A 23,866-nucleotide genomic window follows, 5' to 3' on the forward strand; every position below is an offset into this window, starting at 1 on the left:
ACATTTCAATCTATTTTGGTCAATTCGGTCCATTCGGTCTACTTTAGTCCATTTTGGTCCACTTCGGTCTAATTCAGTCTACTTTAGTTCATTCGGTCCACTTCAATACTAAAATATATTAGTAAATAATTAGTTAATTAATTATTTTGTTCAATTCTTTTATTTTTTATTTTTTATACAAGATAGAAATTTTACTCTAGCCTAATCTAATTGTATATGTGTGTGAAATTCCCTTTTGGATACTTGAACTCCGACCGTTACCCTCTATACCCCACGAGCACTTATACTTGTGAAGTGACTATCACGCTAATGGTGCGCGGTGGTCACTCTACAAGTATAAGTGCATTAAGTAATTTAAGCATTTTAAAAATTAATATTAATCAAACAATAAGTTCTTTTAAATAATGCATTTTATGAATGTTTTTATTAAAATTTTTAATGGTAAAAAAAACGTTTAAAAGATATTGTTTACTAACTAAAAAATTGTACAAAGTGACATGATTGGTTAATTTCACTTTCCTAATTATTTTTTAGCGATATTGTAGACTGTGTAGTTAATACAAATTTTATTATATATAAGTTTTACAAATAATATGTTATATACTATATAATAAAAGTTGGGTTTAGTCTTTAGAAACCTTAGTTGCGTCAAATGATTATAATTTATTTGTTCTTATTAGCTTCTTTGGATAAAGTAACAATAAGTTTTTTAATAAAACATGCAACTTAAGTTTTGTTAATATCAACTTATTTATTTATTGTTTTAGGATAAACATGCATCCTATTTCAATATTATTATTATTATTTTTTCATTCTTTTGGTATTGACGATCTCTTCATTTCTTTTCCTTATACCTTAGGTGTGACAATTTTATTCCTAATAATACACCACCTTTATTGTCAAGCTTACAGATAAGGATAATATCAAATAAAAGAAATAACTTAGATATTTGAAGCTAAAAACTAGGAGATATTATCTCTGTTTGATTTTCTATTTAAATTCACCTTATATTACCTGTACAATACCTATCTAATCTCTATTTTAAAAGAGATTAAACAGTTAGGCTACATTCCTTTTATGCATGGACCGAAATGGACAGTTAAAAGAAATTATTGTGAAGAAGTAAGCACAACTTTAAAAATAATTTTACATTTTTTTGTCACTTCACAACATCTTTAATTTTCTCATTAAGAAAATAATTTTTATATGCTCTTTGCACAGCAGTGAAATTAGAGAAGAGGAATTGGCTGCCACCTTTTTTTAGTTCCTCTTATCACCTCCTTTGTCTGTATGATATGCTTAAGGAATTGAGTAGCATAATCTGCAACTTTTTGAGCAAGCATATCCGGAGATGAACAAGTCAACCAAAGCCCAAGTTAAACCTCATTTCTGTTGTTCCACAACAGCCAGCTGAGACTAAAAAAATTCTCAAGATCCAGTTCATTTAACTGATCGAACATTCGGACAAAAGCATCAATGAAATTTATCAGAACAGGCAAAAGATCTTCTGAAAGACAATTGTAACTTCAGCAAATGCCTAATTTTTCAAGTTATCACGCACTTTTAATTCAAAAAATTCCATGAAAATCTGGGAAAATAGTAGAGATTAGGATTCATGTGTTAGTGGGGAGTTGGCTCACTGAATTAGTGCAACGTCTCTTTGTCTCACTGAATAATTTAAAACAATTCAAATGATAAATACAGAAGGATGAGAGCTCAGAATTATAAAGAAGACAGTTCACATACTAAAAAAGAGAGAGAGAGCTTGGACTTATATTGAAAGCAGATTCACATACTAAATACAACTCTCAAATCAGCTAAGTTCAGATTTCAATAATAAAAATTGAACACCAATTTCCCTAGGTCAATGTAATAGCTCAATAACACAAACAATTGAATAATAATAATAACATTCCAGTATATCTAAATGTATGAAATAAGCAATATTACAGAACATTTAGGTTATTGTATTGCAATCCAATAGAAGCAGTCACTTTCAGACACATCAAGATAAGTATGCACCCAGTCACTTTCTGAAAACATCTCCACACACAATAATCGTATTTACTTTGGATTTGAAATAGTTACCAGTTGTATGATCAATCCCAATGCCTCGTCGGAAGATTATGTACTAGAACGAAAAAGATGGATCACAAAGTTCTATGAGAGAGAAAGAGAGAGAATACCCTTGACTTCAAACAAGTATATAAGGTAAAAAAAGGAGAATGGTAATCCTTTACTACATTCATTACAACTACTGTGCCTCCAGTTATTTGGTGACCAACCATAGTGCATTTGCAATTACTCATAAAGAAACTTGCATTCAACAAAGAACTATATAGCCCTTTTTTTATTATTATAGAATTAAGTAAAAGTTTCCCTGAAAAAAAGAGGAGAGACCTCATGTACACATCAATAAGATTCTAATCACCAACATGCCAGACTTGATTGCATGACTTTCATCTGGTAGAGTGGTAGTAAGCTTTTATCTCCTAAAGATGACATTTGATACATCACAGCTTTTAATGTAGTTTGATATCATACAACAATTGAAATGATGAACTCCAAATCATTTCTTTGTGGAAATTCATAGAGTTACTTTATTTCAAAAGGTGGTTATTCATAGAGTTACTCTATAATGTAATGGGTCTCAATAGACATGCTAATACAATATTAAGATTTAGGCAAGATTGTGCAGAGAGAGCAACTTCAATCTCATCATCTGTTGTTATTTTGAAATTGCACTTATCCATCACCCGTATAGAAGGGAAATGTTGGAAAGTTAGATGAAAGCCAAGCGGACTCAAATTGTTATCATGCATGAAATGGTTCATTACTGGTACATAGACAACCTATTCTTTTTCAAATTATAAACAATAGTTTCAAATTCATCAATTTCTTTAGGAGTTAGGTTCTGTTGCTCCAATTTCTGGGCCCCATGGATTGGGTCAAATAAGGTGTAAAATTGCTGCAACATAACTAATCTGATTAAGAGTTCTGAAAATAGATAAAACTTTCGATTAATGAGGTCTTGAAAAAATGACAACACCATCATATCCTCAAACTGTAGAAGATACCAAGCTCGAATTGTGTTTCAATTCTTTGGCAGAGTTTTAAAACTTGGCTCGGTCAGAACTTTGTTCTGCACAACATAGGGAACTCAAATTTCAGTTATACCATAAATTGGATATCAAAAATTAATATTGGAAAAAAAAAAAATCAACTTGGCATGGATAAGAGAAGATATAATTGAATCTTGTTGCTCTTGGAATCATTTAGTGGTTTCCTATACAAAGGCATAATATAGTTTAAGTAAATAGCATCTACCTTAGCCCAATATTGTCATAAAAATCTTATTTCCCACGTTTTAAAAACATCTAAGAATCAATTTTGCAGCTCAAGAAAACCAGAAAATATTCATCCTTGGAAACTAAAAAGGGAGTTCAGGCATCAAAAAAACATAATAAGCCATTTTAATACGTCTAGATCAGTTGAACCCAATAGCCTGTTGCACTCGTTTTTTTTTTTTCCTTTTACTCCCTTAACTCATAACCATATCTAGCCAGATCATATAAAGGTTATTGTGTACAATAACTATTGACTCAAAAAATTTTTAACTGGTATAACAGACAAGACCCATTTATCAGAGGATTCAAAAAAAAAGAAAAAAAAAAAGCAATTAATTCCAGCAACCCACAAAAAAGATCACAACACCCATTAAAAGATTGTGATAAGCAATCCCATGCATACGAATATATTTATTTAAATATATGTAGGAACTCGAATTTTATGTAGGAAAGTGTTGAGGATATGTAGTAGATACTTAAGAGGTTGGCCAAGGTGCCTATAAGCTTTGGCTTCTAGATTGGAATCACTGGTTCCCGCTCCAACTGGAATCACCGGATACCAAAACATTGATTTTTCTCTTTAAAAAATAAAGTAGAATATATGTTTACATATAGAGAAGATTCAATGACAAAAATCAACAGTGTTCCTCTATTAACACTCCAAACAACATTACTTTCTCAGACACTGGCAAGGTAACAGGCACAAAAATTTAAGGGTGGGGGGGAACTGAGTTTGTGAATGAACTAATAAACTAATATATATTAACAAACTGTTGAAATAGAAGATCAATTGAAAGGCATAATTGCGTAAGCTGCTGATCTCAGAGAACTCTTTATGTGTCGTCATCATCAGAAAGAAAACTCTTGTATGGGACGTTCTCAAGCTCTATAATCACCTGCAATTAAGTCTCAGAGTAGTTTAGCCAAAAAAAAAAAGTTTTAAGCATTACTAGTTTGAAGCACAGTTTTACAGATATAAGCAACATAAGCTCACCATTTCCAAGATAGCATCAAGGAATAGCATTATCCTGTCTTGCCATAAGGACAAGCTCCTCAGTGGTGCTGCTAATGATGTCATTAGCCCATTTTAGCCCCATGCAGAAATATCGTCCAATGCTATTATGAATTTGAAATCAAGTGTCAAGTCAGAGAAGATTCACACAATAAAGCAACATTAAAATTAAACCCCCATAGGCAACAAAACGTATGTATCATTTCTTAGCCTTCCACATATAGTCTTTGAGAAACTATTACTGCAATCAATGAAATGCACAATTTGATAAACATTGGACTTAGAATGATGATTTTTTCATACCTAATAGGTGTAATAAACAGTCCCAATCATCCACCCAATCTTTTTTCAAGGTCTTTGTAAGATCATATAACTCAAAATGATGTAACAACAAATTGATTATTTTATTGAAAATTAAATATCCACTAAGTACACACAAGTTTGATGAGGGAATAAACTGTAGGGAGTCTCACCCCAGCAACAATCCCTAGCTGCTTACAGCTCTCACCAAATTACAAAAATCTTTACAGTTCATCCACATCAAAATTACAGCTCTCACCAAACTCTTCTTTTAATAGTTCCTCACACTGCAGATCGAGATCCTATTTCACATTAACAAAAGTTACATCAATAATGCCATAAAGAATCCACATCTTATATTCTACGATTATTGGGAAAATGACTAAAAAGGGGACAAAGAGCCCAAGGTGATACATGCTGGTCTTGTAGCTTTGCCCTGTTCCATCAATACAAAGAAAGAAATAATCACCTCTTTGACCTGCATGATCATAAATGAGGGGCTGTAAGAATATGAAAATGTGTAATTGCATATAAGATATTCCTCAATCAGGACTAATGCTCAAATAAAGAGATTCAAAATGTAAAAATGAGCATACAATAGTATCATGTAGCAATAGCAAGTCCCATTATAATGGCATCAATCTGTCTAACCTTGTTAGTTATGTCAAATATGAAATTAGTTCCTGCTCATCATATGCAAATCAACACTCAAAAATCAAAGCCTGAATTCATGTAAGTTCAGTCGACTAATTCCAAATATTTATCTCGATTACCATGATATACATTTTTCAGGTTCCCCCATACATTCTTTGTTTCCCTCAATGAATTGATACTTTTTTTTCAAGAATTTACAGCGATTAATCACACTCTTACTAGATTAAATATCAATACAGTTATTGGCACTCTTCTACACAATACTCACTTTTTAATCTGATATCATATCACTTTGACATTATCAACTTAATCTTCCACAACGTACCAGCAAACTATATCACAGTTCTGTCATCAAATATTCAAATGTTACCAAGATAGCAAAATATTTTCACAAATTAAGATGCATCAAAGAGGAAATACAAATGTAATTGCATGAGGAAATTTAACATAATTAGTCAGGTTCATATAAATTTGCATCATATCTGCAAGTAGTCATGAGAAAATTTCACTTACAAAGCAGTAATCTTGCATGTTCAGTTCTGAAAAATAAATTCTTGAATTTATATTCCTGTATGCCGCACCCCTCTTTGTACCCTTAGCATGTCTCCATCTCCTACTTTGAGTGATGTCACAGGGATTGCTTTCTTTTGATGCCTACTTTCTACAGAGCCTGAGCAGAAAATTTCAACTTTTTCAGATAATGGATACAACAATTATTTACATTTATAACTTCAAACTACAAGAAACCAGTTGCTATAGTCTTATACCTTGCTAGGGACAGACAAGGGCAACTGATTCTGCGTTCTGTAGAAGGATACTATAAATAGTTTGAGTATCTGGATCTCTCTGCAACAGACCAAGTTTAATATAAATTAAAAAATAAACTGTGAATTAGCATAAGCAACTAGCTCTATCAATAGAAGTGCAACTTCTGACCATGCACTTAAATTTGGCTGGTATTAGATATGAGCTCAATTTAAATGATAAGCAGTGGCAAACCAAGAATTTTTCCTCATCCTCAAATATGGCTGCTGTGTATGCTGTTTATCATGGACCTGAAGGCCTTAAATCCATTGCACAACGGGTTCATGGTCTTGCTGGGGCATTTTCACTTGGACTGAAGAAGCTTGGGACAGGGGAAGTTCAAGGCCTTCCTTCTTTGACACTGTGAAGGTTAAGGTTGCTGATGCACATGCAATTGCTGATGCTGCTTACAAGAGTGAAATAAATTTGAGAATTATAGACCAGAACACCATAAGTGTGATTTTGTAAGTAAACCAATTAGTTGGCTATAGGTCTATGTGATGAGATTAATTGGGTCTATATGCATTTCAGATAACTGTTTCTTTTGACGAGACAACCACCTTGGAGGATGTTGATAAACCTCTCAAAGTTTTCTATAATCATGATAAAATGATTAACATTTCTGGTTTTTTATTTTAATTTTAAGTTTTCTATAATGGTTGATTTATGATTATGATTTATGACAGACATGAGATTTAATTTTGTGTTCCATTTCCATGTTCCTTTAATTTATGATTTATGATTTTGATTACGATTATGTTCCTTTTCCATGATTATGCTTTCCATAAAATTTGAATGAAGTGTTACCTATGCTGTGATGTGCTTGCTAGTCTCTGGGAATTTTGCAATTGTGACTGTTAGATGAAGCATAAGGAATTTGCCATATTCAAAGGTTCTAGCAATGTCTTTGGATGATACACATTCAAACAAACAATTTGATTTAAGGAAAAAATAGAGGAAGAATTAAATCTTGCATGATTGTGGAAAACTTGTATAGAACTAGGCAACCGACCTTTCACAGAAGAATATGCATCTCATGACAGAACCAGCCTAGGCATCCTAAGTGTAACTTCCTCATAGTCTGGGCATGGAATTTGTTTTAGTTTACAAAGGGAAAATTACATTTTAGAACCCATAGTTTATGAAGTGTAAAAATTCAATTAATTTCAAACGTACTTCTTTTTTATATTGCTGATTTTTCACTTCTAAAGCCTAAAATCCTTTGGCCAAGTATGTTCTGTAATTGTCTCATCAAGTAACTCGCTCATATTCCAAGTGATATAAGAGAGAGGTTTTCTGCAACTTATGTCAACCTGTCAAGCAAGGTATTACCCATGATTGGTATGTTGTATATTTAATATTAATGAACTTTGACACTATTTTTAAAGTTATTCACTTTATGGAGGAGTTGGGCTTGAGACGGGCCATCTTTGAAGGAGACTCGTAGCTTGTTGTAAAAGCATTAGTGGGTGACTATCCAGACTGGTCTAGTATTGGACACATTGTAAAAGACTATAAGTCTTTAATGGGTTTGTTTCAAACCTGTTCTTTCTCTCATGTGAGACGGCAGAGCAATGGAATAGCTCATGCTTTAGCTAGGAGAGTTAGAAAGTCTTTCCCTTTAACCGTATGGATGGAATCTGTTCCACCAAACATTTCCTACCTAGTTTATGTTGATGTAACACTGTAATTTTTCACATTTTAATTAAGTGGATCCATATTTCTTCTCAAAAAAAAAAAGTTACAATATTTGCATTGAAATTTCAAGTTTCTTATGTTATAAATTTACTGTATCAACCAAGATAAACCAAATAAAAAACTTCTTAAGAAATTAGACATTGGCTTATTTGATTGGTGAAGATCCAAAGCTGCTGCTCACTTACGACTTGCTTCACTCGATTGCTCAGACCTTCTGTTAAGAGCTTTTGTGGTTATTTTGGTTATCTGATTCTTGTGTTTTCTAGCAGTCAAATAAAGTCAATTACAAGAGAATCTGATCTGGAATTGTGAATAATACTTGCCTACTATTGCTGATGGATACCATCGTTTGCTATCAAAAACTATACCCCAAGTCTCTTGGTTTCTAATCACCATCAGCGAATTCTGTATCTTTTTGTCAAAATTGATGTAATTGATGTCAACTAAGAACAAGATGATCATCAACATAACTTTGCTGACATTTTGCTCTAATTCTCATAGTATTTAATATTAAGTATGTCAAAAACATGCGAGAGAAACTGTTGCATCATTTCATGCTAGGTATGTGATTGGCTTATTTTAACACGATCTACAAATAGTACACATAAATGGAGAAGAGATGTTAGCAATAATATGTAATAACTGACTGAAGTAATACACCATTCAAGAGTGGATTTTAACAAGATCCTCAAAGTTTTCTTAGAATAAATTACAACAAGAGACTATCACACTCTTGCTCACTCTCTGTTTTTCCTTTCTGATTCCTTTTTCTTTTCTAAGTTTCATGTTTTTCCTCTTATCTTTCACTCATTTTCTTACTTCTTTTTCTCTTGTTTTATCTCTCGTGTTTTTCCTTCCTCCTCCTTCCGTCCTCTTTCATTGTGCATGGCTAAAGCCCTTTTGATACTGCCTGCCATGACGGGCTTTTACTGTTTCACCCCTTAACTGCTTTTGTCCTGGTATAGGTATCCTTCCCAAACCACTCACTGGTCTGTCGGCTGCCTAGCCATCACCACTTACCTGTGCTGGTCATGCCACATTTCATTCCCAAAAAAAAGAGTTTTATTTTGTTTTCTTCCTCTCCGTGGCATTCCCATCCGGATAAGGGTGGGCATTGTCTCTTACTATTCACTATGGTATGCACCTAGTGATTCCAGCTCATCTTTCCCTTTTTTGAATGGTATGTCATCCTAGCAGGACATTTCTCCCAAAAGAGCTTAAGCGGGAACCTCAAAATAGGCTTTCCCCTTCTCCCCACCGCCAGACCATACCCTTTCTTACCTCTGACCCATGGTCCACCACTCCTGTATTTTCTAGGTACAAATGAGTAGTGCCTGAGCCTTGTGCGTGCTCCACTTCCATGTGTGTCCATGGCTTGTCTACTGTTCATGCATTTGCCATGACTTGAGGGCTTGCCTGGCCTTTGCTGCACATTCTGCTACTCATTCTTGACCTCTTGCAGCGTAAATGAGTCACTGGGCTTTCATCTTTTATATCTTGCTTCCTTCCTGGGCTGGGTCTTGCTTGGGCATGATCCTTTCCTTCTTCAATCCAACCCTTACCCTTTTTGTGGTTTAGTTGACACTTTTGCCATGCCGCCCCGTCATTTCTACCATGTTATTATTTGATTTGTGCTTGTTGGGCCTCTTTTGTGCCTGTTGTACACTTTATATTAAATGGAACCTCCTCACAAATTCTCTATATCACCTTTGGTTTACTATATACTTCATCAATCACAACTTATCACGTATTCATTTTGACTATTAAGTTTTAATAAATTATTTAATTAATTGATTTATTTAATTTTCCTCCTAAGTAATTAACCTTCTAGAGCTAAAGTTTTAATGACTTCATTCATTTAGCCTATAACTTAAGTAGGGGTATGCATGAGTCGGGTTAAGGAGATTTTTTTACCTAACCCATCATGGTGGGTTAAAAAAAATTCAACCCAACCCAACCCACATGGGTCGAGTTCAACCCATGGGTTGGACAATTTTTTTATTTTTTTATTATTATTAAATTGAGCAAAAAAATACATATCACACCTGCCACCTAAGTTGATAAACAAAATATACATTAATATATGAACTAATATTCCAACTCAGTTATACATTAATATATAAACTAATATACATTAATATTGGCTTTTATATAGGATAGGAGGAAGATCTGGTTATTTAAAAAAATTTATTAATTATATAATATATTTTAAATATATGGGTGGGTCGGGTCGGGTTGCGGGTTTGAAATTTTATGATCCGAATCCAACCCGACTCGTTATCAAAGAAAATTTTGTAACGCAACCCAACCTACTAAGCCCTAAAAACCGACCCAATCTAGTGGCTTAGGTTGGGTCAAATCGTTTTGGTGGGTTGGCTGCACACACTTAAACTTAAGTAAAATTTTAATAAAATTTTTAATTTCTATTATCTATTTATATTCAATAATAAATAATTTTATTTCCTTAGTATTTAACTTTTATTCTTGTGTGAGAAGGTGAGATTTTCCCATGTGAAACGCATTATTTGAGAACTCTTTCATTTAACATTCAACCTTATCTTTTAATTAGTGTTACACATTACTCTTCTTTGAATGGTCTACCTAAATAATTAATGTTCTACTTAATCAAGGTTCTAATGAATTATTTAATTTACCAAAAAAAAAAAAATTTATTTAATTATTATTATTTATATATAATTTTATATTCAACAACAAATAATTTTTTTATAGTATTTAACTTTTATTACGTGTGGCAACATGCAGTTGTACCACATGGTACGTTTAAAAAATATATATTTATTTATCTATCCTTCCACTTCTTTTTTTTTTTTTTTTTTTGCAATTAGCTAAACTGGGCCCACTATGGGCCTGCTTTATTTGGGTTTGATTTGACCCAATATTTCTAACATTTTCATCTTGAACGGACAAATTTATTTTTTTATATAAAATAAAAATTTTATTATAGTCTAATTTAAATATATATGTGAGTGAAATTCTCTATTAGAGACTTAAATCCTGACTCTTATCCTCCACATCCCACAAGTATTTATACTTGTAAAATGATCACTGCACCAATAGTTCATGATGGTTGAATAGACAATTAGACACAACACAAAAATATAATTAAAATTTTTTATAATTAATCATGTTGTTGATGTGCGTCACGTGCCACTAATCACCATGTAAGTTTGTAAATATTTTTGTTTTGCACTAAAATTAGTAGAAATCTTAATAATTATTATATTTTTCTTGAAATAATTATGTGGAAGGATTTTAGTGGCAAGTAGTGGGACAATGCAGGGACGAAGCCGCAGAGAAAAGCAAAATCCCCAAAAAACCTCGCGAAGCGGAACTTCACTACTGAGAATTAGACTATACTCTCTATACAGCTTAAAACTCTTCTCTCTCTCTCTCTCTCTCTCTTTGAAAACGACGAACAAAGTTGTAGGGTACATATTCTGATAAGCCTTACTATATCTACGATCTGCTAATTTTCCTCTAATGCACTATTCCTTGCTTAATTACTTGATAGTATTTCTCTAATATTCTCTGCAAATCTAGGGTTTCTTATAACTTAGTTTTATCTCTCTCTTTCTCTCTCTCTCTCACGCATTGATTTGTACCTAGGGTTGCATTTGTGCCTTGTATATTGATTCATATTTCCTAAACAATAATATCATCAAAATGGCTTATTGGCACCAAATGTGTAAATTTCTCAGTGTATAATTCCTGCTATGTGATACTCATTATGATTGAAATAGCTTGTAGACTGTGTGTTCGAGTTAACTCAATTGGTAAAGTCTCCTGTTGTTTGGTTCGTGGAGTTTCAACGAGATTTCTATTACATTCCAGGAGTTTATCAGTATTTTGACGGCTATATTAAAATAAATGTATATTTGGAGAAGGAAATAATTAATCATTTTGATAGAGAGCACCTTTTCCGCCTTTGTGGGAATTGGGGTATGCGTGTGTGTGTATATATATATTATAGGTTCAGTACTTTAGGTGACGTACCTTAGGTTCTCCAATTGTATTTATACACATGGTGGCATTAACCAATGCAGCAGAAACAGTATATTCTTTCCCGATGACAAGTAAATTCAATGTCATGTGTTTGAATTTAATCGGGGAACTTAAGGTACAACACCTAACAAGGGCGGCCCTAGACATTTTGGGGCCTAAGGCGAGAATTAGAAATATATGTGTATGTGTATGTGTATGAGTGTGTATGTGTATGTGTATGTGTATGTTTATGTGTGTGTATGTGTATGTTTATGTTTATGTTTATGTGTATGTGTATGTGTGTTTATGTTTATATTCATTTATATTTATGTATGTTTATATATGTGTGTATGTTTATGTATGTGTATGTGTATGAGTGTGTATGTACGTGTGTATGTTTATGTATGTGTGTATGTTTATATATATTTATATTTATAAACATAAATATAAACATAAACACATATTTACATAAACATACATAAACACAAACAAACATACACAAAAACAAACAAATATAAACACACATACACATAAACACGCATAAACAAACATAAACAAAAACAAACAAATATAAACACACATACACATAAACACACACACATAAACATAAACATACATAGACATAAACACACATACAGACTGAAAAAAATTAAACCTTCATATAGATTAGAAAAAATTACAAATTAACACCAATCTTCAAACAATTTCATTAGTTACTTTAGTGTGCTAAATCGAGCCTTTATGTGTGTTTATGTTTATATTTAAGTTTATGTGTGTGTATGTTTACGTTTATTTGAGTTTATACGTGTTTTTGTGTATGTGTGTTTGTGTTTATGTTTATGTATATGTATATTTATGTGTATGTGTGTATATGTTTATGTGTATTTGTATGTGTATGTATATGTGTATGTGTATGTTTATGTATGTGTGTGTATGTGTGCTTATGTATGTGTATGTGTATGTGTTTATGCGTGCTTATATTTATGTATGTTTATGTGTATGTGTATGTGTTTATGCGTGCTTATGTATGTGTATGTGTATGTGTATGTGTATGTGTATGTGTATTTGTATGTGTATGTGTATTTGTAGATCTCTTTGTCTTTTTCAGATTCAGGTACAATACCCTGATGCAATTATAATTAATGGCTGAGATTAAAAGTTGAAAAAACAACTTTCAATCTCAACCATTAAATAAAATATATTAAAGGAGAGTTAAAAAGTTTAAAAAAAAAAAGAGTAAAAAATGTATAAAAAAATACCTGCTATGCACCTGATCTCAGTTCGTCTTTCTTCTCTCATTATTTTTCTTTTCTTCTTTTTTATGTGGTGCTTTGTTCTTCTTCCTTTTATTTCTCTTTATACGTCGTCTAGACTGACAGGAGAGGAGCGAGCGAAAGCCACGTCAAGAAAGGAAATCGAAGATTGTGCTGCCGAGCCAAAAACTATGAAAATCTCTTCCTCTCAACTCAAACGATCCATTTAGGTGAAATTGTGGCTCACGAGACTTCACCAGATTATGGTGTGTGATTTTTGTTTATTTATTTATTTGTTTGATTAATTTGGATTTAAAATTAGTTCAACAAGATAATTCTTCTTCTAAAATATAATAACAAAACCAATATATGTTTTTTTAATAGTGGGTTCACTTTCAGTATTTTCATTTTGTGATTTTGGTTGTTTTGTGGGTTTTGTGTTTTGATTTCGGTGGGTGTGATTTGATTTGTGATTTGGTGGGCTTTTGGGTTTTTGTTGCGATTTGATTTTGGTTGGGTTTTGGCCGTGGTGGTGGTCGTGATTTGATTTTGGCTAGGTTTCAGTAGTGATGCATGATTAGAGGTGATGAGCTTAAAAAGCTCTGGCCATGGAGGTTTAGAAGGAGAGCTTGATGATCAGCCATGGAGCACGGTGTGACGTGGGTTGAGGCAGAGAGAGGATGAGAGGGAAATAGGGGTGGCCCTAGGCATTTTGGGTCCTAAGGTGAGAACTAAAAATTGGGCATTTTTTTATACTTATATGTTAATTAAATTAATGTTTATTTAATATTTTTATATTATATTTTTCATAATTATTTTCATTTTCTTCTAAATTATTTTGGTGAATTTTTTGCTCATTTGTGATATTTTCATCTAAATTTTGTGTTATATTTTGTTTATTATTAATAACAAATTTATCCATTGATCCTTTTTGAGACTCAATTAATTTTTCTTCTTTTTTTAAGTTTTTCATATCCAAATATATATTTTCTAGTAAACACTTCTAATCAAACAATATATTTATAAAGACTAAAATAAAAAAATAACTTTCAAGTGTAGAGCAAATGAGAAATAAAACTTGATTTATATAAAAAGTATTGTTGTAGTTTCACTGAACAATAACAAGTTTTTAGCAATCTCAAGCTACATAAATTGAAAAAAAAAAAAAAAGCACAAGCATAACAAAAATTTAAGCACAGCCATAACACTGACACAAGACTTATTAATAAGGCCCACCCACCAAAAAATAAAAAAATAAAAAATAAACAAACAAACAAAAAACAAATCCTATTTATAACTAAAAAAAAAAAATGCAGACTTTAAAAAATAAAAAAATAACAAAAAAAAAAAAAAAAAAAAAAAAAAACCTTGAAGGCCCAAACTTAACACCCAGTCCAGGGAGGGTCCAGGCAGCCATAATGATAAACTGATAAGTGATAAACAAAGTTACAAAACCAGCCAGGGAGGGCCCAAACAAACAAAGTTATCTTCTTAAGTTCTTAACAAATAAAATGCAGTGCCCTGTGCCCTGTGCCCAAATATTTATAATTTTATACCTGATTCCTTCCTGAACCTCAGAACCTGATACGGTGAGGTGAGCAGTTGAGACTTGAGAGAGGCGGAGAGCAGAGAATCAGAGAGAGGCTGAGGCGGTTCAGCTGGAGACTAGAGAGAGGCGGAGAGCAGAGACTAGAGAGAAAGGTAAAATTTTTAGGGTTTTGAGTGGATTTATTTGTTTTGATTTGTGATTGTTTTGTGGTTAATCTCTTAGATCGGATTTGTAGTTTATCTGGTTGATTTTTGGTCAATGATTTTGTTTAGAACCAATGTTTAATAGGATTTACCAAAATTTTTTGTTTTTTTTTTGGTTAAAAGGATGTGCCAGATTATTTTTGTAATTCATTTGAAATATATATTTTTTTTCCTCTACTACCCGGTTGGTTCTTTTCTAAAATTTTGGGGCCCCCTTCCACTTGGGGGCCTTAGGCAATTGCCTAACTCGCCTAAGGGAAGGGCCGGCCCTGACACCTAAGGAACTTCACCCAAGTTTTGTCTTTTGTGTGTGTGTGTGTGTGTTCATTTAGCAGATGAGATTTGGCTCAAATCGCTCTTCCTCCTCTCACAATAATGGGTGAATGGTAAGGTCGCGAGTGCAAAACTTACTGGGTGGGTGTATAGCTTTATAGCTTGCCAATAAAAAATAAAAAATTATATTCCTTTTTATAAGGCTTGACGTTGTGATCATTTTAGTTGTATTCCTTTTAAAGTGAGCGAGGTAGCCAACGTGGCAGTGTTGTAGCCAAGTTCTAGGAAACACATTACACACGTCGACTTGTGGAGTTAGGTGAGAGAGTTTGGACTTTGGACTTTGAAGTTTCTTTTCTTTTATTCTCTGCTCTGCTCTTTTTTGACTTTTTCAAATTGGGCCATTTATACCTTTCAGCTAACTCTTGAAAATGAAAATCATTTCCTAACAGTTCAATTCCTTTTCCCACCTCTTCTTATTATTATATAATAACGCGTTCTTTCTTTCTTTCTTTCTCAGTTTATCATCATTTCTTAAAAGGATTCGAAAAACGTTTCGGGTTTTTTTTTTTTCTTTAGGGTTTCGAAGCCATGTCCGCCACGTCATACTCTGGAGTCCTTTCCCAAACAAAGCTCCTCGGATCCAATCTCAACTGTTCCACTCATAGAAGATTTCCAACGTAAGCTTCCTGTCATGTTTTTTTATTCCAACAATTTTGGTGATCCATTGTTTGTTGAAATTACTGTGAATTTGTATGCTTGTAAATTGACTATTCATGCTGAGAAATAAAAATTTGTATGAATTTAATGCCTATGATTTTCACATAATGTTCCTTTATTTCGTTGTTGTAAAAGTATTTGTAAGAAACTTCATTGATCATATTGTGTTATTTGGGATACATTTGTGCATTCTTGAAATTGTGAGATTGCTGGGCTACATTTGTAAATGGTTTGACAATTAAGTCTAGGGACACGAAAATTTTGACAGTTGTTAACGTAGCTTGTTGTGATTGGTGGATAATAAAACTGGTGGTGGTCGTTGTGGACTCAGTAAAAAGTGATGTTGTTCCAATCACAACTTAACACCTTAACAAATTTTGGAAAAATGTTATGAGAAAAAAGTTCTTTGGAAGATCAGAGCACTGCTAGAGCAAATTGTGCACATTGAGTTTTGTAATGGTTGTGTGAGTCGAGTGATTCTACTCATTGAGTAAGTTTGTCAAATTTTCTTGATAGTTCATTTACTAAAAAGCTAAGTCTCAACTAAGTTTACTTGTTGGCAGGTCATGTCGTTTATCTGAAAGAATATCTACATCTCGGGTGTTTTTGAGTTCATGTTCTAGCACGAGTGATAAAAGAAATGGCATGCTTGGGAGATCACATCATTGCAACCCCATTGAGAAGAGAAACCCAGTGGGGCAAACGTTTTGCTCTGTGGGAGTATGCACGCACCGAGGAGTTGATGTTGAATCTAATTCACATGCCACAGAAGAGAGGGTTGGAGTGCTGCTTCTGAATCTAGGAGGACCAGATACACTAGATGACGTTCAACCATTTTTGTTCAATCTATTCGCAGATCCGGTATATTAGTCAATTGTTTCAGCCTTGCATAATATTATGTCAGCATTGTTGGGTCATGGTGTCTTAGCTCCATAATAATATGTTTTGTGCTTTGAATCAGGATATCATTCGTCTCCCAAGGTTGTTTCGGTTTCTCCAAAAACCATTGGCAAAGTTAATTTCTGTTTTTCGGGCTCCCAAAAGTAAAGAAGGCTATGCTTCTATAGGAGGTGGCTCTCCTTTGCGTAAAATAACAGATGAACAGGTACAAAGCATGTCTTGTCAAAATGCATGTGTTATTCTTGTTTCATCATTATTGTTGATAGTATGTGTTGTTTTGGAGTTTTCTCTTGGGCTTGCATAGTTCTGATTTTAAGTATAAATTATTTATGATTCTTGTTACTTGTTGCAGGCAGATGCACTTAAAATCGCTTTGGAAGCAAAGAACATGCCAGTAAATGTCTATGTTGGAATGCGGTATTGGTACCCATTCACTGAGGAAGCAATTCAGCAAGTGAGCACTTTATTTCTGTAGAGGAATTATTAACGTTTGGGTGATTTTAAGACATTTAAGAGGTCTTGCGGCCATGTGTTTAGTTATATTTAAAAATAAAAACAAAAACCATGTTTCTGTAAGTGTGTCTTGCTTGTCACAAGAATTGAAAAAGATATCCTTAACATTGTTCTTAAGGTAATCAATTTTGTGTTCCCATTTATCTTCCAATTGGTTGAGTCCAATGGTTGAAGTTTTTCTTATCGTCTGTGGCAGATCAAGAGAGACAGGATAACCAGGCTTGTTGTGCTGCCTCTATATCCCCAGTTCTCCATCTCTACAACTGGGTCAAGCATCCGTGTAATGCAGAATATTTTTAGGTGATAATCTTCTCAGTTTGTGAACTCCATTTTTAAGCATTTAATTAAACATTATGTCCACCTTTATCAACAATCTTTTTGAAGTCTGAATGAGAGTCATCTGTCAGGGAAGATGCCTATCTATCACGGCTGCCTGTTTCTATTATAAAGTCCTGGTATCAACGAGAAGGTTACATCAAGTCAATGGCTGACCTGATTGAGAAGGAATTAACAATTTTTTCTAAGCCTGAGGAGGTGGGTTTAATTTCCACACTAACTGATTTGACGCGGCTCTTTTGATTTGTGTGTGTGTGTGTGTGTGTGTGTGTGTGAAAAATCTATTTGTATGGTCAGTTGATGAATTTTACTGCTGCGGGAACTGTTGCTTATTGATTTGTGGTATTTCAGGTTATGATTTTCTTCAGTGCTCATGGAGTGCCAGTTAGCTATGTTGAGAATGCTGGAGATCCATACAAAGATCAAATGGAGGAGTGCATCTACTTAATAATGCAAGAGTTGAAAGCTAGAGGAACTTTCAATGAACATACTCTTGCTTTCCAGGTTGGTTGTAGAATTTAAGCTCTAATGTTTTTAGCCTCAAAGTTCCTTCTTTACTTTGTTCATTACCACATTTTGAGTTGCTATCTTTACACTCAACTAGAAGATTCCCATTCCGCATCACTGGACTCAGATTTTCCTTTTTTAATTCCTTATATCCTTGACTTATTTTCTTTCCCTTTTCTTTTCTCCCTCTTTGTTGTTTTGGATCAGAGCCGTGTTGGTCCTGTACAGTGGCTGAAGCCTTACACTGACGAAGTTCTTGTTGAGCTTGGCCAGAAAGGTGTGAAGAGTCTTCTAGCTGTTCCAGTGAGGTACAGTCTTAATGTTTAAAGTAGAATTGTTTGGTTTTTTTGAATTTTAGTCCTTGCTGATTCTTGGAAATGTTCTGTGATCACAGTATCCTGATGTGATCAAGTGCTAGTTTTTTAATTAAACACTAAAGTCTATCACAGATAGCATTTGGTTTCTGGAGGATAATTAGTAATTACCATTATTTGTTGCTTTAGCTTTAAATATTATTTCCACTTTAAATGAGGAGTTAATTGCAAAAGGTGTGGATCTTTCTGCATTATCTGACTCAAGCTTCCTATTGGAGCTAACTTTGGTATTTGACCTTGAATAAGCATTTAAATTGCCTGAGTATTTACTTTTGCCGGTGCACTTTCATCATTCTTAGCTCTGATAATTATGTTGATCTCCACGTGAGCCATGAAAAAGTTTAACTTAATTGGATGTCTATTTATATCCCAGCTTCGTGAGTGAGCACATAGAAACTCTGGAAGAGATTGATATGGAGTATAAGGAGTTGGCCCTTGAATCTGGGATTGAGAACTGGGGCCGTGTCCCTGCCCTCGGATGCACTTCTTCTTTCATCATGGATCTGGCAGATGCTGTTATAGAAGCTCTACCATCAGCAACAGCCATGTCAACCTCAAGGAACACCTCTGAAGCAGTTGATCAGGACCCAATGATATATGTCATTAAAATGTTCTTCGGTTCCATCTTGGCATTTGTCTTGCTTTTGTCTCCAAAAATGTTGGTGGCATTTAGGAACAAACTCTTTTGAAGGAGATCAAAATACTGGAATTGCTTCCATATTTTGTAGATGCTGCATGTAAAGAGAATAGAAGTCAAAACGTGGCAGAACTTATTTGAATTTCTGAGACATTCTATTTGTTTACATTTTCACCTTTTCTCCAAAGGTATACTACAATCTACAAAGAACAGAGAGAATTCCTTTAAGTGAAGTTTTGCAAGATTGTTTGATCCGTCATAACTTACTTCCAATTTGTTTTTCAAGTTCTATACATGGAAAGCATGGATATATATTGCAGAGTTCTTGCCAATTTTAAGGTCTAATGTAACGCATGGCTGTGGAGAATCAACATTCTTGATGTAAGGACATTTCAGGTTAATTATTTAATTTATTCTCGATGACTCCTTGTATTGGTAACTGCATATTCAGCTGGCTTATGCTGTGGCATTGTGACATACTGACATGCCACTCCACAAAATGCCATTCTTTAGCACGGTTCATTCAACATCAGAAAATATTGTTTCAATAAGGCACATTCATATGGAACCTCACCAAGTTCTTGCTGACTATGATGGTTTTCTCTCAGGCGCAATTAGAAATCTATGGTTTTATTTGAAGCCAAGAATATACATCTAGATTATTTTTATAATGCAAAAATAAACGCACATTAAAATCTGCTGGTTCCAGTTGATCCCCATGACAACAAAAAATAGTAGCATTTTAAATTTTTGGAAAAAGAAAACTAAGTACAAATTTAGCCATATTTCACGACACTCTCACTAGCTGGAAAAAGATAACAAGTACAAATTTAACCATATTTCACGACAATCTCACTAACCAAGCGTTATGTCTTACTTACAACGGACCCTGTACTGTATTGGATTATAATAATGTCATACTTGAGAAACAAAATAGGTTTATTTTGACATTTATGGACCTTAATATGTGAGGTAAATGGAGTCAGGAAATCAAGAAAACTAGTTCTATATCAAAAACTCTTATTCGGACCCAAATGAACCAGATACATCAAAACTGACCATGATTTTTCTGCCAAGATTTTGACCTTGGTTGGATGATCATTAGCATTTATATAAACAGGCATTCCTTTCAAAAACATAAAACCTGTCTAGATAAAGGCAAACACTCCCCTGAAACCCCACCTAATCCAAACCCCCAGAATAAATTCCCTTTAAAAAGGTCATGCATTGGTTCAACTTACAATGGAGCTTATGCATAGAGAAAAAACAAAAAGATAGATGGAAATGCAAATTAGAAGATTATTGAGGCTAATGAATTTGTTACAGTTTTCATATTCTCGCATGATAACACTGTAACATGTATGCTGTAGTCACTTGACAGAAGAGGATAGTTATTAGAACAAAAAGACTAAATGATGAGAAGCTCAATCAATTCAACTTCAGAGGCAGTTTGTCCTGATGCGTCACTTAAACATGGTAGCCTGTGATTGTAAATCCTCGACCTACAATCTCACCAGCACAGAACCAGGCAAAGCATTCTAGCCCAAACAAAGCAGCAATGCCAGCATCCTCAACCTTAAGCTCGTGCTTATTCTTCCACAGCTGCTTGACAGAATCAAGCTCCTTCCAGAATGCTTCTTGGCGCCCAGGAAGACTAACACAAACAAATTGATAAATTGATTATATATTACAGAATAAGCCCACTCTAGAATGCATGCACTTTTTAATTGGAAACACCCTAGAGATGTATGAATAGCAACATCCACATTATCTCATTCTAGCAGTAATCGAAACACTCATATGAAGCAACATTAAACAAATTTGTCAAAGAGAAAAGCACAGCGTAACAACAGAGAAAAACAAGAATACGGTTGGCATCTAGCAAAATGCGTAAAATGTTATGTTCTGTCACATAAGCTATAGTCCTGCTTCAACAAGGAAGAAGGTACCACAATTCTAAAATTCCAACGTAGTAGAACAACAATAATTGGGAAGCTGCAACTAGTTTTTGTCACAAATGCTATGGTTCTAAGACTGACATTTAGGAGGATAAGAAAAGTATTAGCACTACATGTTAAAAACAATCACCATATTCAAAGGTAGTCAAAGTGATGAAGATGAACTCCATATCATGAATCAAATGTGATACGGAGATTAAAGATACTCATCTACACATTTCACATTAAGATGAGAAGTATAATTAAAACGTCCACAATATTTTGTTCTTAAATCAATCGACATCTGGTATTAGGCTGGAGAATGTATTAGAGGTCAATTATAGATAATTCATGAGGACTGTAAGTATGCAAACACATCTTTTGTTTTCATAATTAAAGAAAACACACATATCAACCACATCAGTGGAACCAGCCACAAAGGATGATATCTACTATCTCATGATCTACATCCTCTTTCCATAAATGACTGCTAATTTAAACAATAGGACTCATTATCCCTTGCTTTGTCTACTGTTAGTCTCCTCATCGTAAGAATACATCATATCTCCACTCCAGTGAGCCTTAGTTCAAATGACACTTCCTCTCCCCAGAAGAACAGGATGGGTGAGATAGGGTTCAAGACCCACTGGGCGTGTAACTTACAAATGAGAGAGATTACTTGATATCCCGCAAATAAAACAACTGACAATTCCTTATCAAACAAGACTGGTAAACAGACATATCAAAGCATTACTAAGAACAAGAATCATCACTTAGAGCTGCCTTCTCATTAACCTGATATTCCACTACTTGCAGTACACTTTTTGTCAATTACATGGCTTTTGTTTTAGGCAAACTTGAAATTTAGGAATCAAACTTAAACTGGGAAAGCTAGAATATGAATCGGATAAAGTGACTGACCTGGCAAGGCGAGTAGAAAACAATTGTTTTGACAAAAGGTTGCATTTCTCAACAGTGGGTGGTTCTTGAATGTACTGCTTGTTTCGCTCCAATAGCTGCTTGTAGTATGCACATCCGTGCTTGGTCACAAACTGTGAAGCCTGAGCAGCCTTGGATTGCAATTGAACCAGCTTGGATGCCATCAACTCCCCAAACTAAAAATTTCTACAAAAAATTGATAAATTTAGGCATCTTAAAAATTAAAACCCAACATCTCACCTCATAATGGATAAGACATTATTTTTGTCAATGAAAATGTATTCAAAATTCAAATACTTTCTTATTGATCTAAATTTGACAAGCTAAACTTAAACAAAAATTCCCCATAACTTTGTATAGAGAAAAAAAAAAATGATCACAACGTCAAGCCTTATAAAAAGGAATATAATTTTTTATTTTTTATTGGCAAGCTATAAAGTTATACACCCACCCAGTAAGTTTTGCACTCGAGACCTTACCATTCACCCATTATTGTGAGAGGAGGAAGAGCGATTTGAGCCAAATCTCATCTGCTAAATGAACACACACACACACACACAAAAGACAAAACTTGGGTGAAGTTCCTTAGGTGTCAGGGCCGGCCCTTCCCTTAGGCGAGTTAGGCAATTGCCTAAGGCCCCCAAGTGGAAGGGGGCCCCAAAATTTTAGAAAAGAACCAACCGGGTAGTAGAGGAAAAAAAATATATATTTCAAATGAATTACAAAAATAATCTGGCACATCCTTTTAACCAAAAAAAAAAACAAAAATTTTGGTAAATCCTATTAAACATTGGTTCTAAACAAAATCATTGACCAAAAATCAACCAGATAAACTACAAATCCGATCTAAGAGATTAACCACAAAACAATCACAAATCAAAACAAATAAATCCACTCAAAACCCTAAAAATTTTACCTTTCTCTCTAGTCTCTGCTCTCCGCCTCTCTCTAGTCTCCAGCTGAACCGCCTCAGCCTCTCTCTGATTCTCTGCTCTCCGCCTCTCTCAAGTCTCAACTGCTCACCTCACCGTATCAGGTTCTGAGGTTCAGGAAGGAATCAGGTATAAAATTATAAATATTTGGGCACAGGGCACAGGGCACTGCATTTTATTTGTTAAGAACTTAAGAAGATAACTTTGTTTGTTTGGGCCCTCCCTGGCTGGTTTTGTAACTTTGTTTATCACTTATCAGTTTATCATTATGGCTGCCTGGACCCTCCCTGGACTGGGTGTTAAGTTTGGGCCTTCAAGGTTTTTTTTTTTTTTTTTTTTTTTTTTTTTTTTTTTTTTTTTAATATTATTATTATTTTTTAAAGTCTGCATTTTTTTTTTTTTAGTTATAGATAGGATTTGTTTTTTGTTTGTTTGTTTATTTTTTATTTTTTATTTTTTTGGTGGGTGGACCTTATTAATAAGTCTTGTGTCAGTGTTATGGCTGTGCTTAAATTTTTGTTATGCTTGTGCTTTTTTTTTTTTTTCAATTTATGTAGCTTGAGATTGCTAAAAACTTGTTATTGTTCAGTGAAACTACAACAATACTTTTTATATAAATCAAGTTCTATTTCTCATTTGCTCTACACTTGAAAGTTATTTTTTTATTTTAGTCTTTATAAATATATTGTTTGATTAGAAATGTTTACTAGAAAATATATATTTAGATATGAAAAACTTAAAAAAAGAAGAAAAATTAATTGAGTCTCAAAAAGGATCAATGGATAAATTTGTTATTAATAATAAACAAAATATAACACAAAATTTAGATGAAAATATCACAAATGAGCAAAAAATTCACCAAAATAATTTAGAAGAAGATGATGTTCAATTTTGCAATACAACAAATCTTGATAATGAACTTCAAAATAATTTAGAAGAAGATGATGTTCAATTTTGCAATACAACAAATCTTGAT

General features: G+C 33.6%; 2 protein-coding genes across 5 annotated transcripts; one reads left to right on the forward strand and one right to left on the reverse strand.

Annotated features, from left to right (window-relative positions):
- The first annotated feature begins 14,521 nt into the window (after nucleotides 1-14,521).
- Nucleotides 14,522-19,502, forward strand: LOC126708661 (ferrochelatase-2, chloroplastic). 3 transcript variants are annotated; one of them, XM_050408520.1, is made up of 10 exons: nucleotides 14,522-14,771; nucleotides 15,675-15,775; nucleotides 16,379-16,676; nucleotides 16,777-16,920; nucleotides 17,068-17,169; nucleotides 17,425-17,528; nucleotides 17,636-17,762; nucleotides 17,916-18,068; nucleotides 18,279-18,379; nucleotides 18,819-19,502. In XM_050408520.1, exons 2-10 carry the CDS (start codon nucleotides 15,687-15,689, stop codon nucleotides 19,132-19,134), a joined length of 1,434 nt encoding a protein of 477 aa, XP_050264477.1. In that variant the 5' UTR covers nucleotides 14,522-14,771; nucleotides 15,675-15,686; the 3' UTR covers nucleotides 19,135-19,502. The 3 variants fall into 3 exon arrangements, with proteins under 3 accessions (XP_050264477.1, XP_050264484.1, XP_050264468.1); XM_050408527.1 differs by lacking the exon at nucleotides 14,522-14,771 and adding an exon at nucleotides 15,275-15,414; XM_050408511.1 differs by lacking the exon at nucleotides 14,522-14,771 and adding an exon at nucleotides 15,296-15,414 and having other exon boundaries at nucleotides 15,616-15,775.
- Nucleotides 19,503-20,357: 855 nt separating this feature from the next.
- On the reverse strand, nucleotides 20,358-23,124 carry LOC126708678 (uncharacterized). Of its 2 annotated transcripts, none has more exons than XM_050408548.1 (3): nucleotides 22,875-23,124; nucleotides 21,941-22,134; nucleotides 20,358-20,736 (listed from the first exon to the last, which is right to left on the reverse strand). In XM_050408548.1, the coding sequence occupies exons 2-3, from the start codon at nucleotides 22,120-22,122 to the stop codon at nucleotides 20,550-20,552; spliced, it is 369 nt and encodes a 122-aa protein (XP_050264505.1). In that variant the 5' UTR covers nucleotides 22,123-22,134; nucleotides 22,875-23,124; the 3' UTR covers nucleotides 20,358-20,549. The 2 variants fall into 2 exon arrangements, with proteins under 2 accessions (XP_050264505.1, XP_050264496.1); XM_050408539.1 differs by having other exon boundaries at nucleotides 21,941-22,144; nucleotides 22,875-23,121.
- Nucleotides 23,125-23,866: the final 742 nt, after the last annotated feature.

This window comes from Quercus robur, chromosome 2 (assembly GCF_932294415.1).
Source record: "Quercus robur chromosome 2, dhQueRobu3.1, whole genome shotgun sequence".
Classification (NCBI taxonomy): Eukaryota; Viridiplantae; Streptophyta; class Magnoliopsida; order Fagales; family Fagaceae; genus Quercus; species Quercus robur.

What these genes read in the sequence shown, in the direction of transcription:
- LOC126708661 (XM_050408520.1), top strand. Translation starts at nt 15,687, where the DNA reads ATGTCCGCCACGTCATACTCTGGAGTCCTTTCCCAAACAAAGCTCCTC. An exon ending in ACTCATAGAAGATTTCCAAC is followed by an intron (nt 15,776 to 16,378) that starts GTAAGCTTCCTG and finishes ACTTGTTGGCAG; the next exon opens with GTCATGTCGTTTATCTGAAA. An exon ending in TTTTTTCTAAGCCTGAGGAG is followed by an intron (nt 17,763 to 17,915) that starts GTGGGTTTAATT and finishes GTGGTATTTCAG; the next exon opens with GTTATGATTTTCTTCAGTGC.
- LOC126708678 (XM_050408548.1), bottom strand. Translation starts at nt 22,122, where the DNA reads ATGGCATCCAAGCTGGTTCAATTGCAATCCAAGGCTGCTCAGGCTTCA. An exon ending in TTTTCTACTCGCCTTGCCAG is followed by an intron (nt 20,737 to 21,940) that starts GTCAGTCACTTT and finishes TGTTTGTGTTAG; the next exon opens with TCTTCCTGGGCGCCAAGAAG.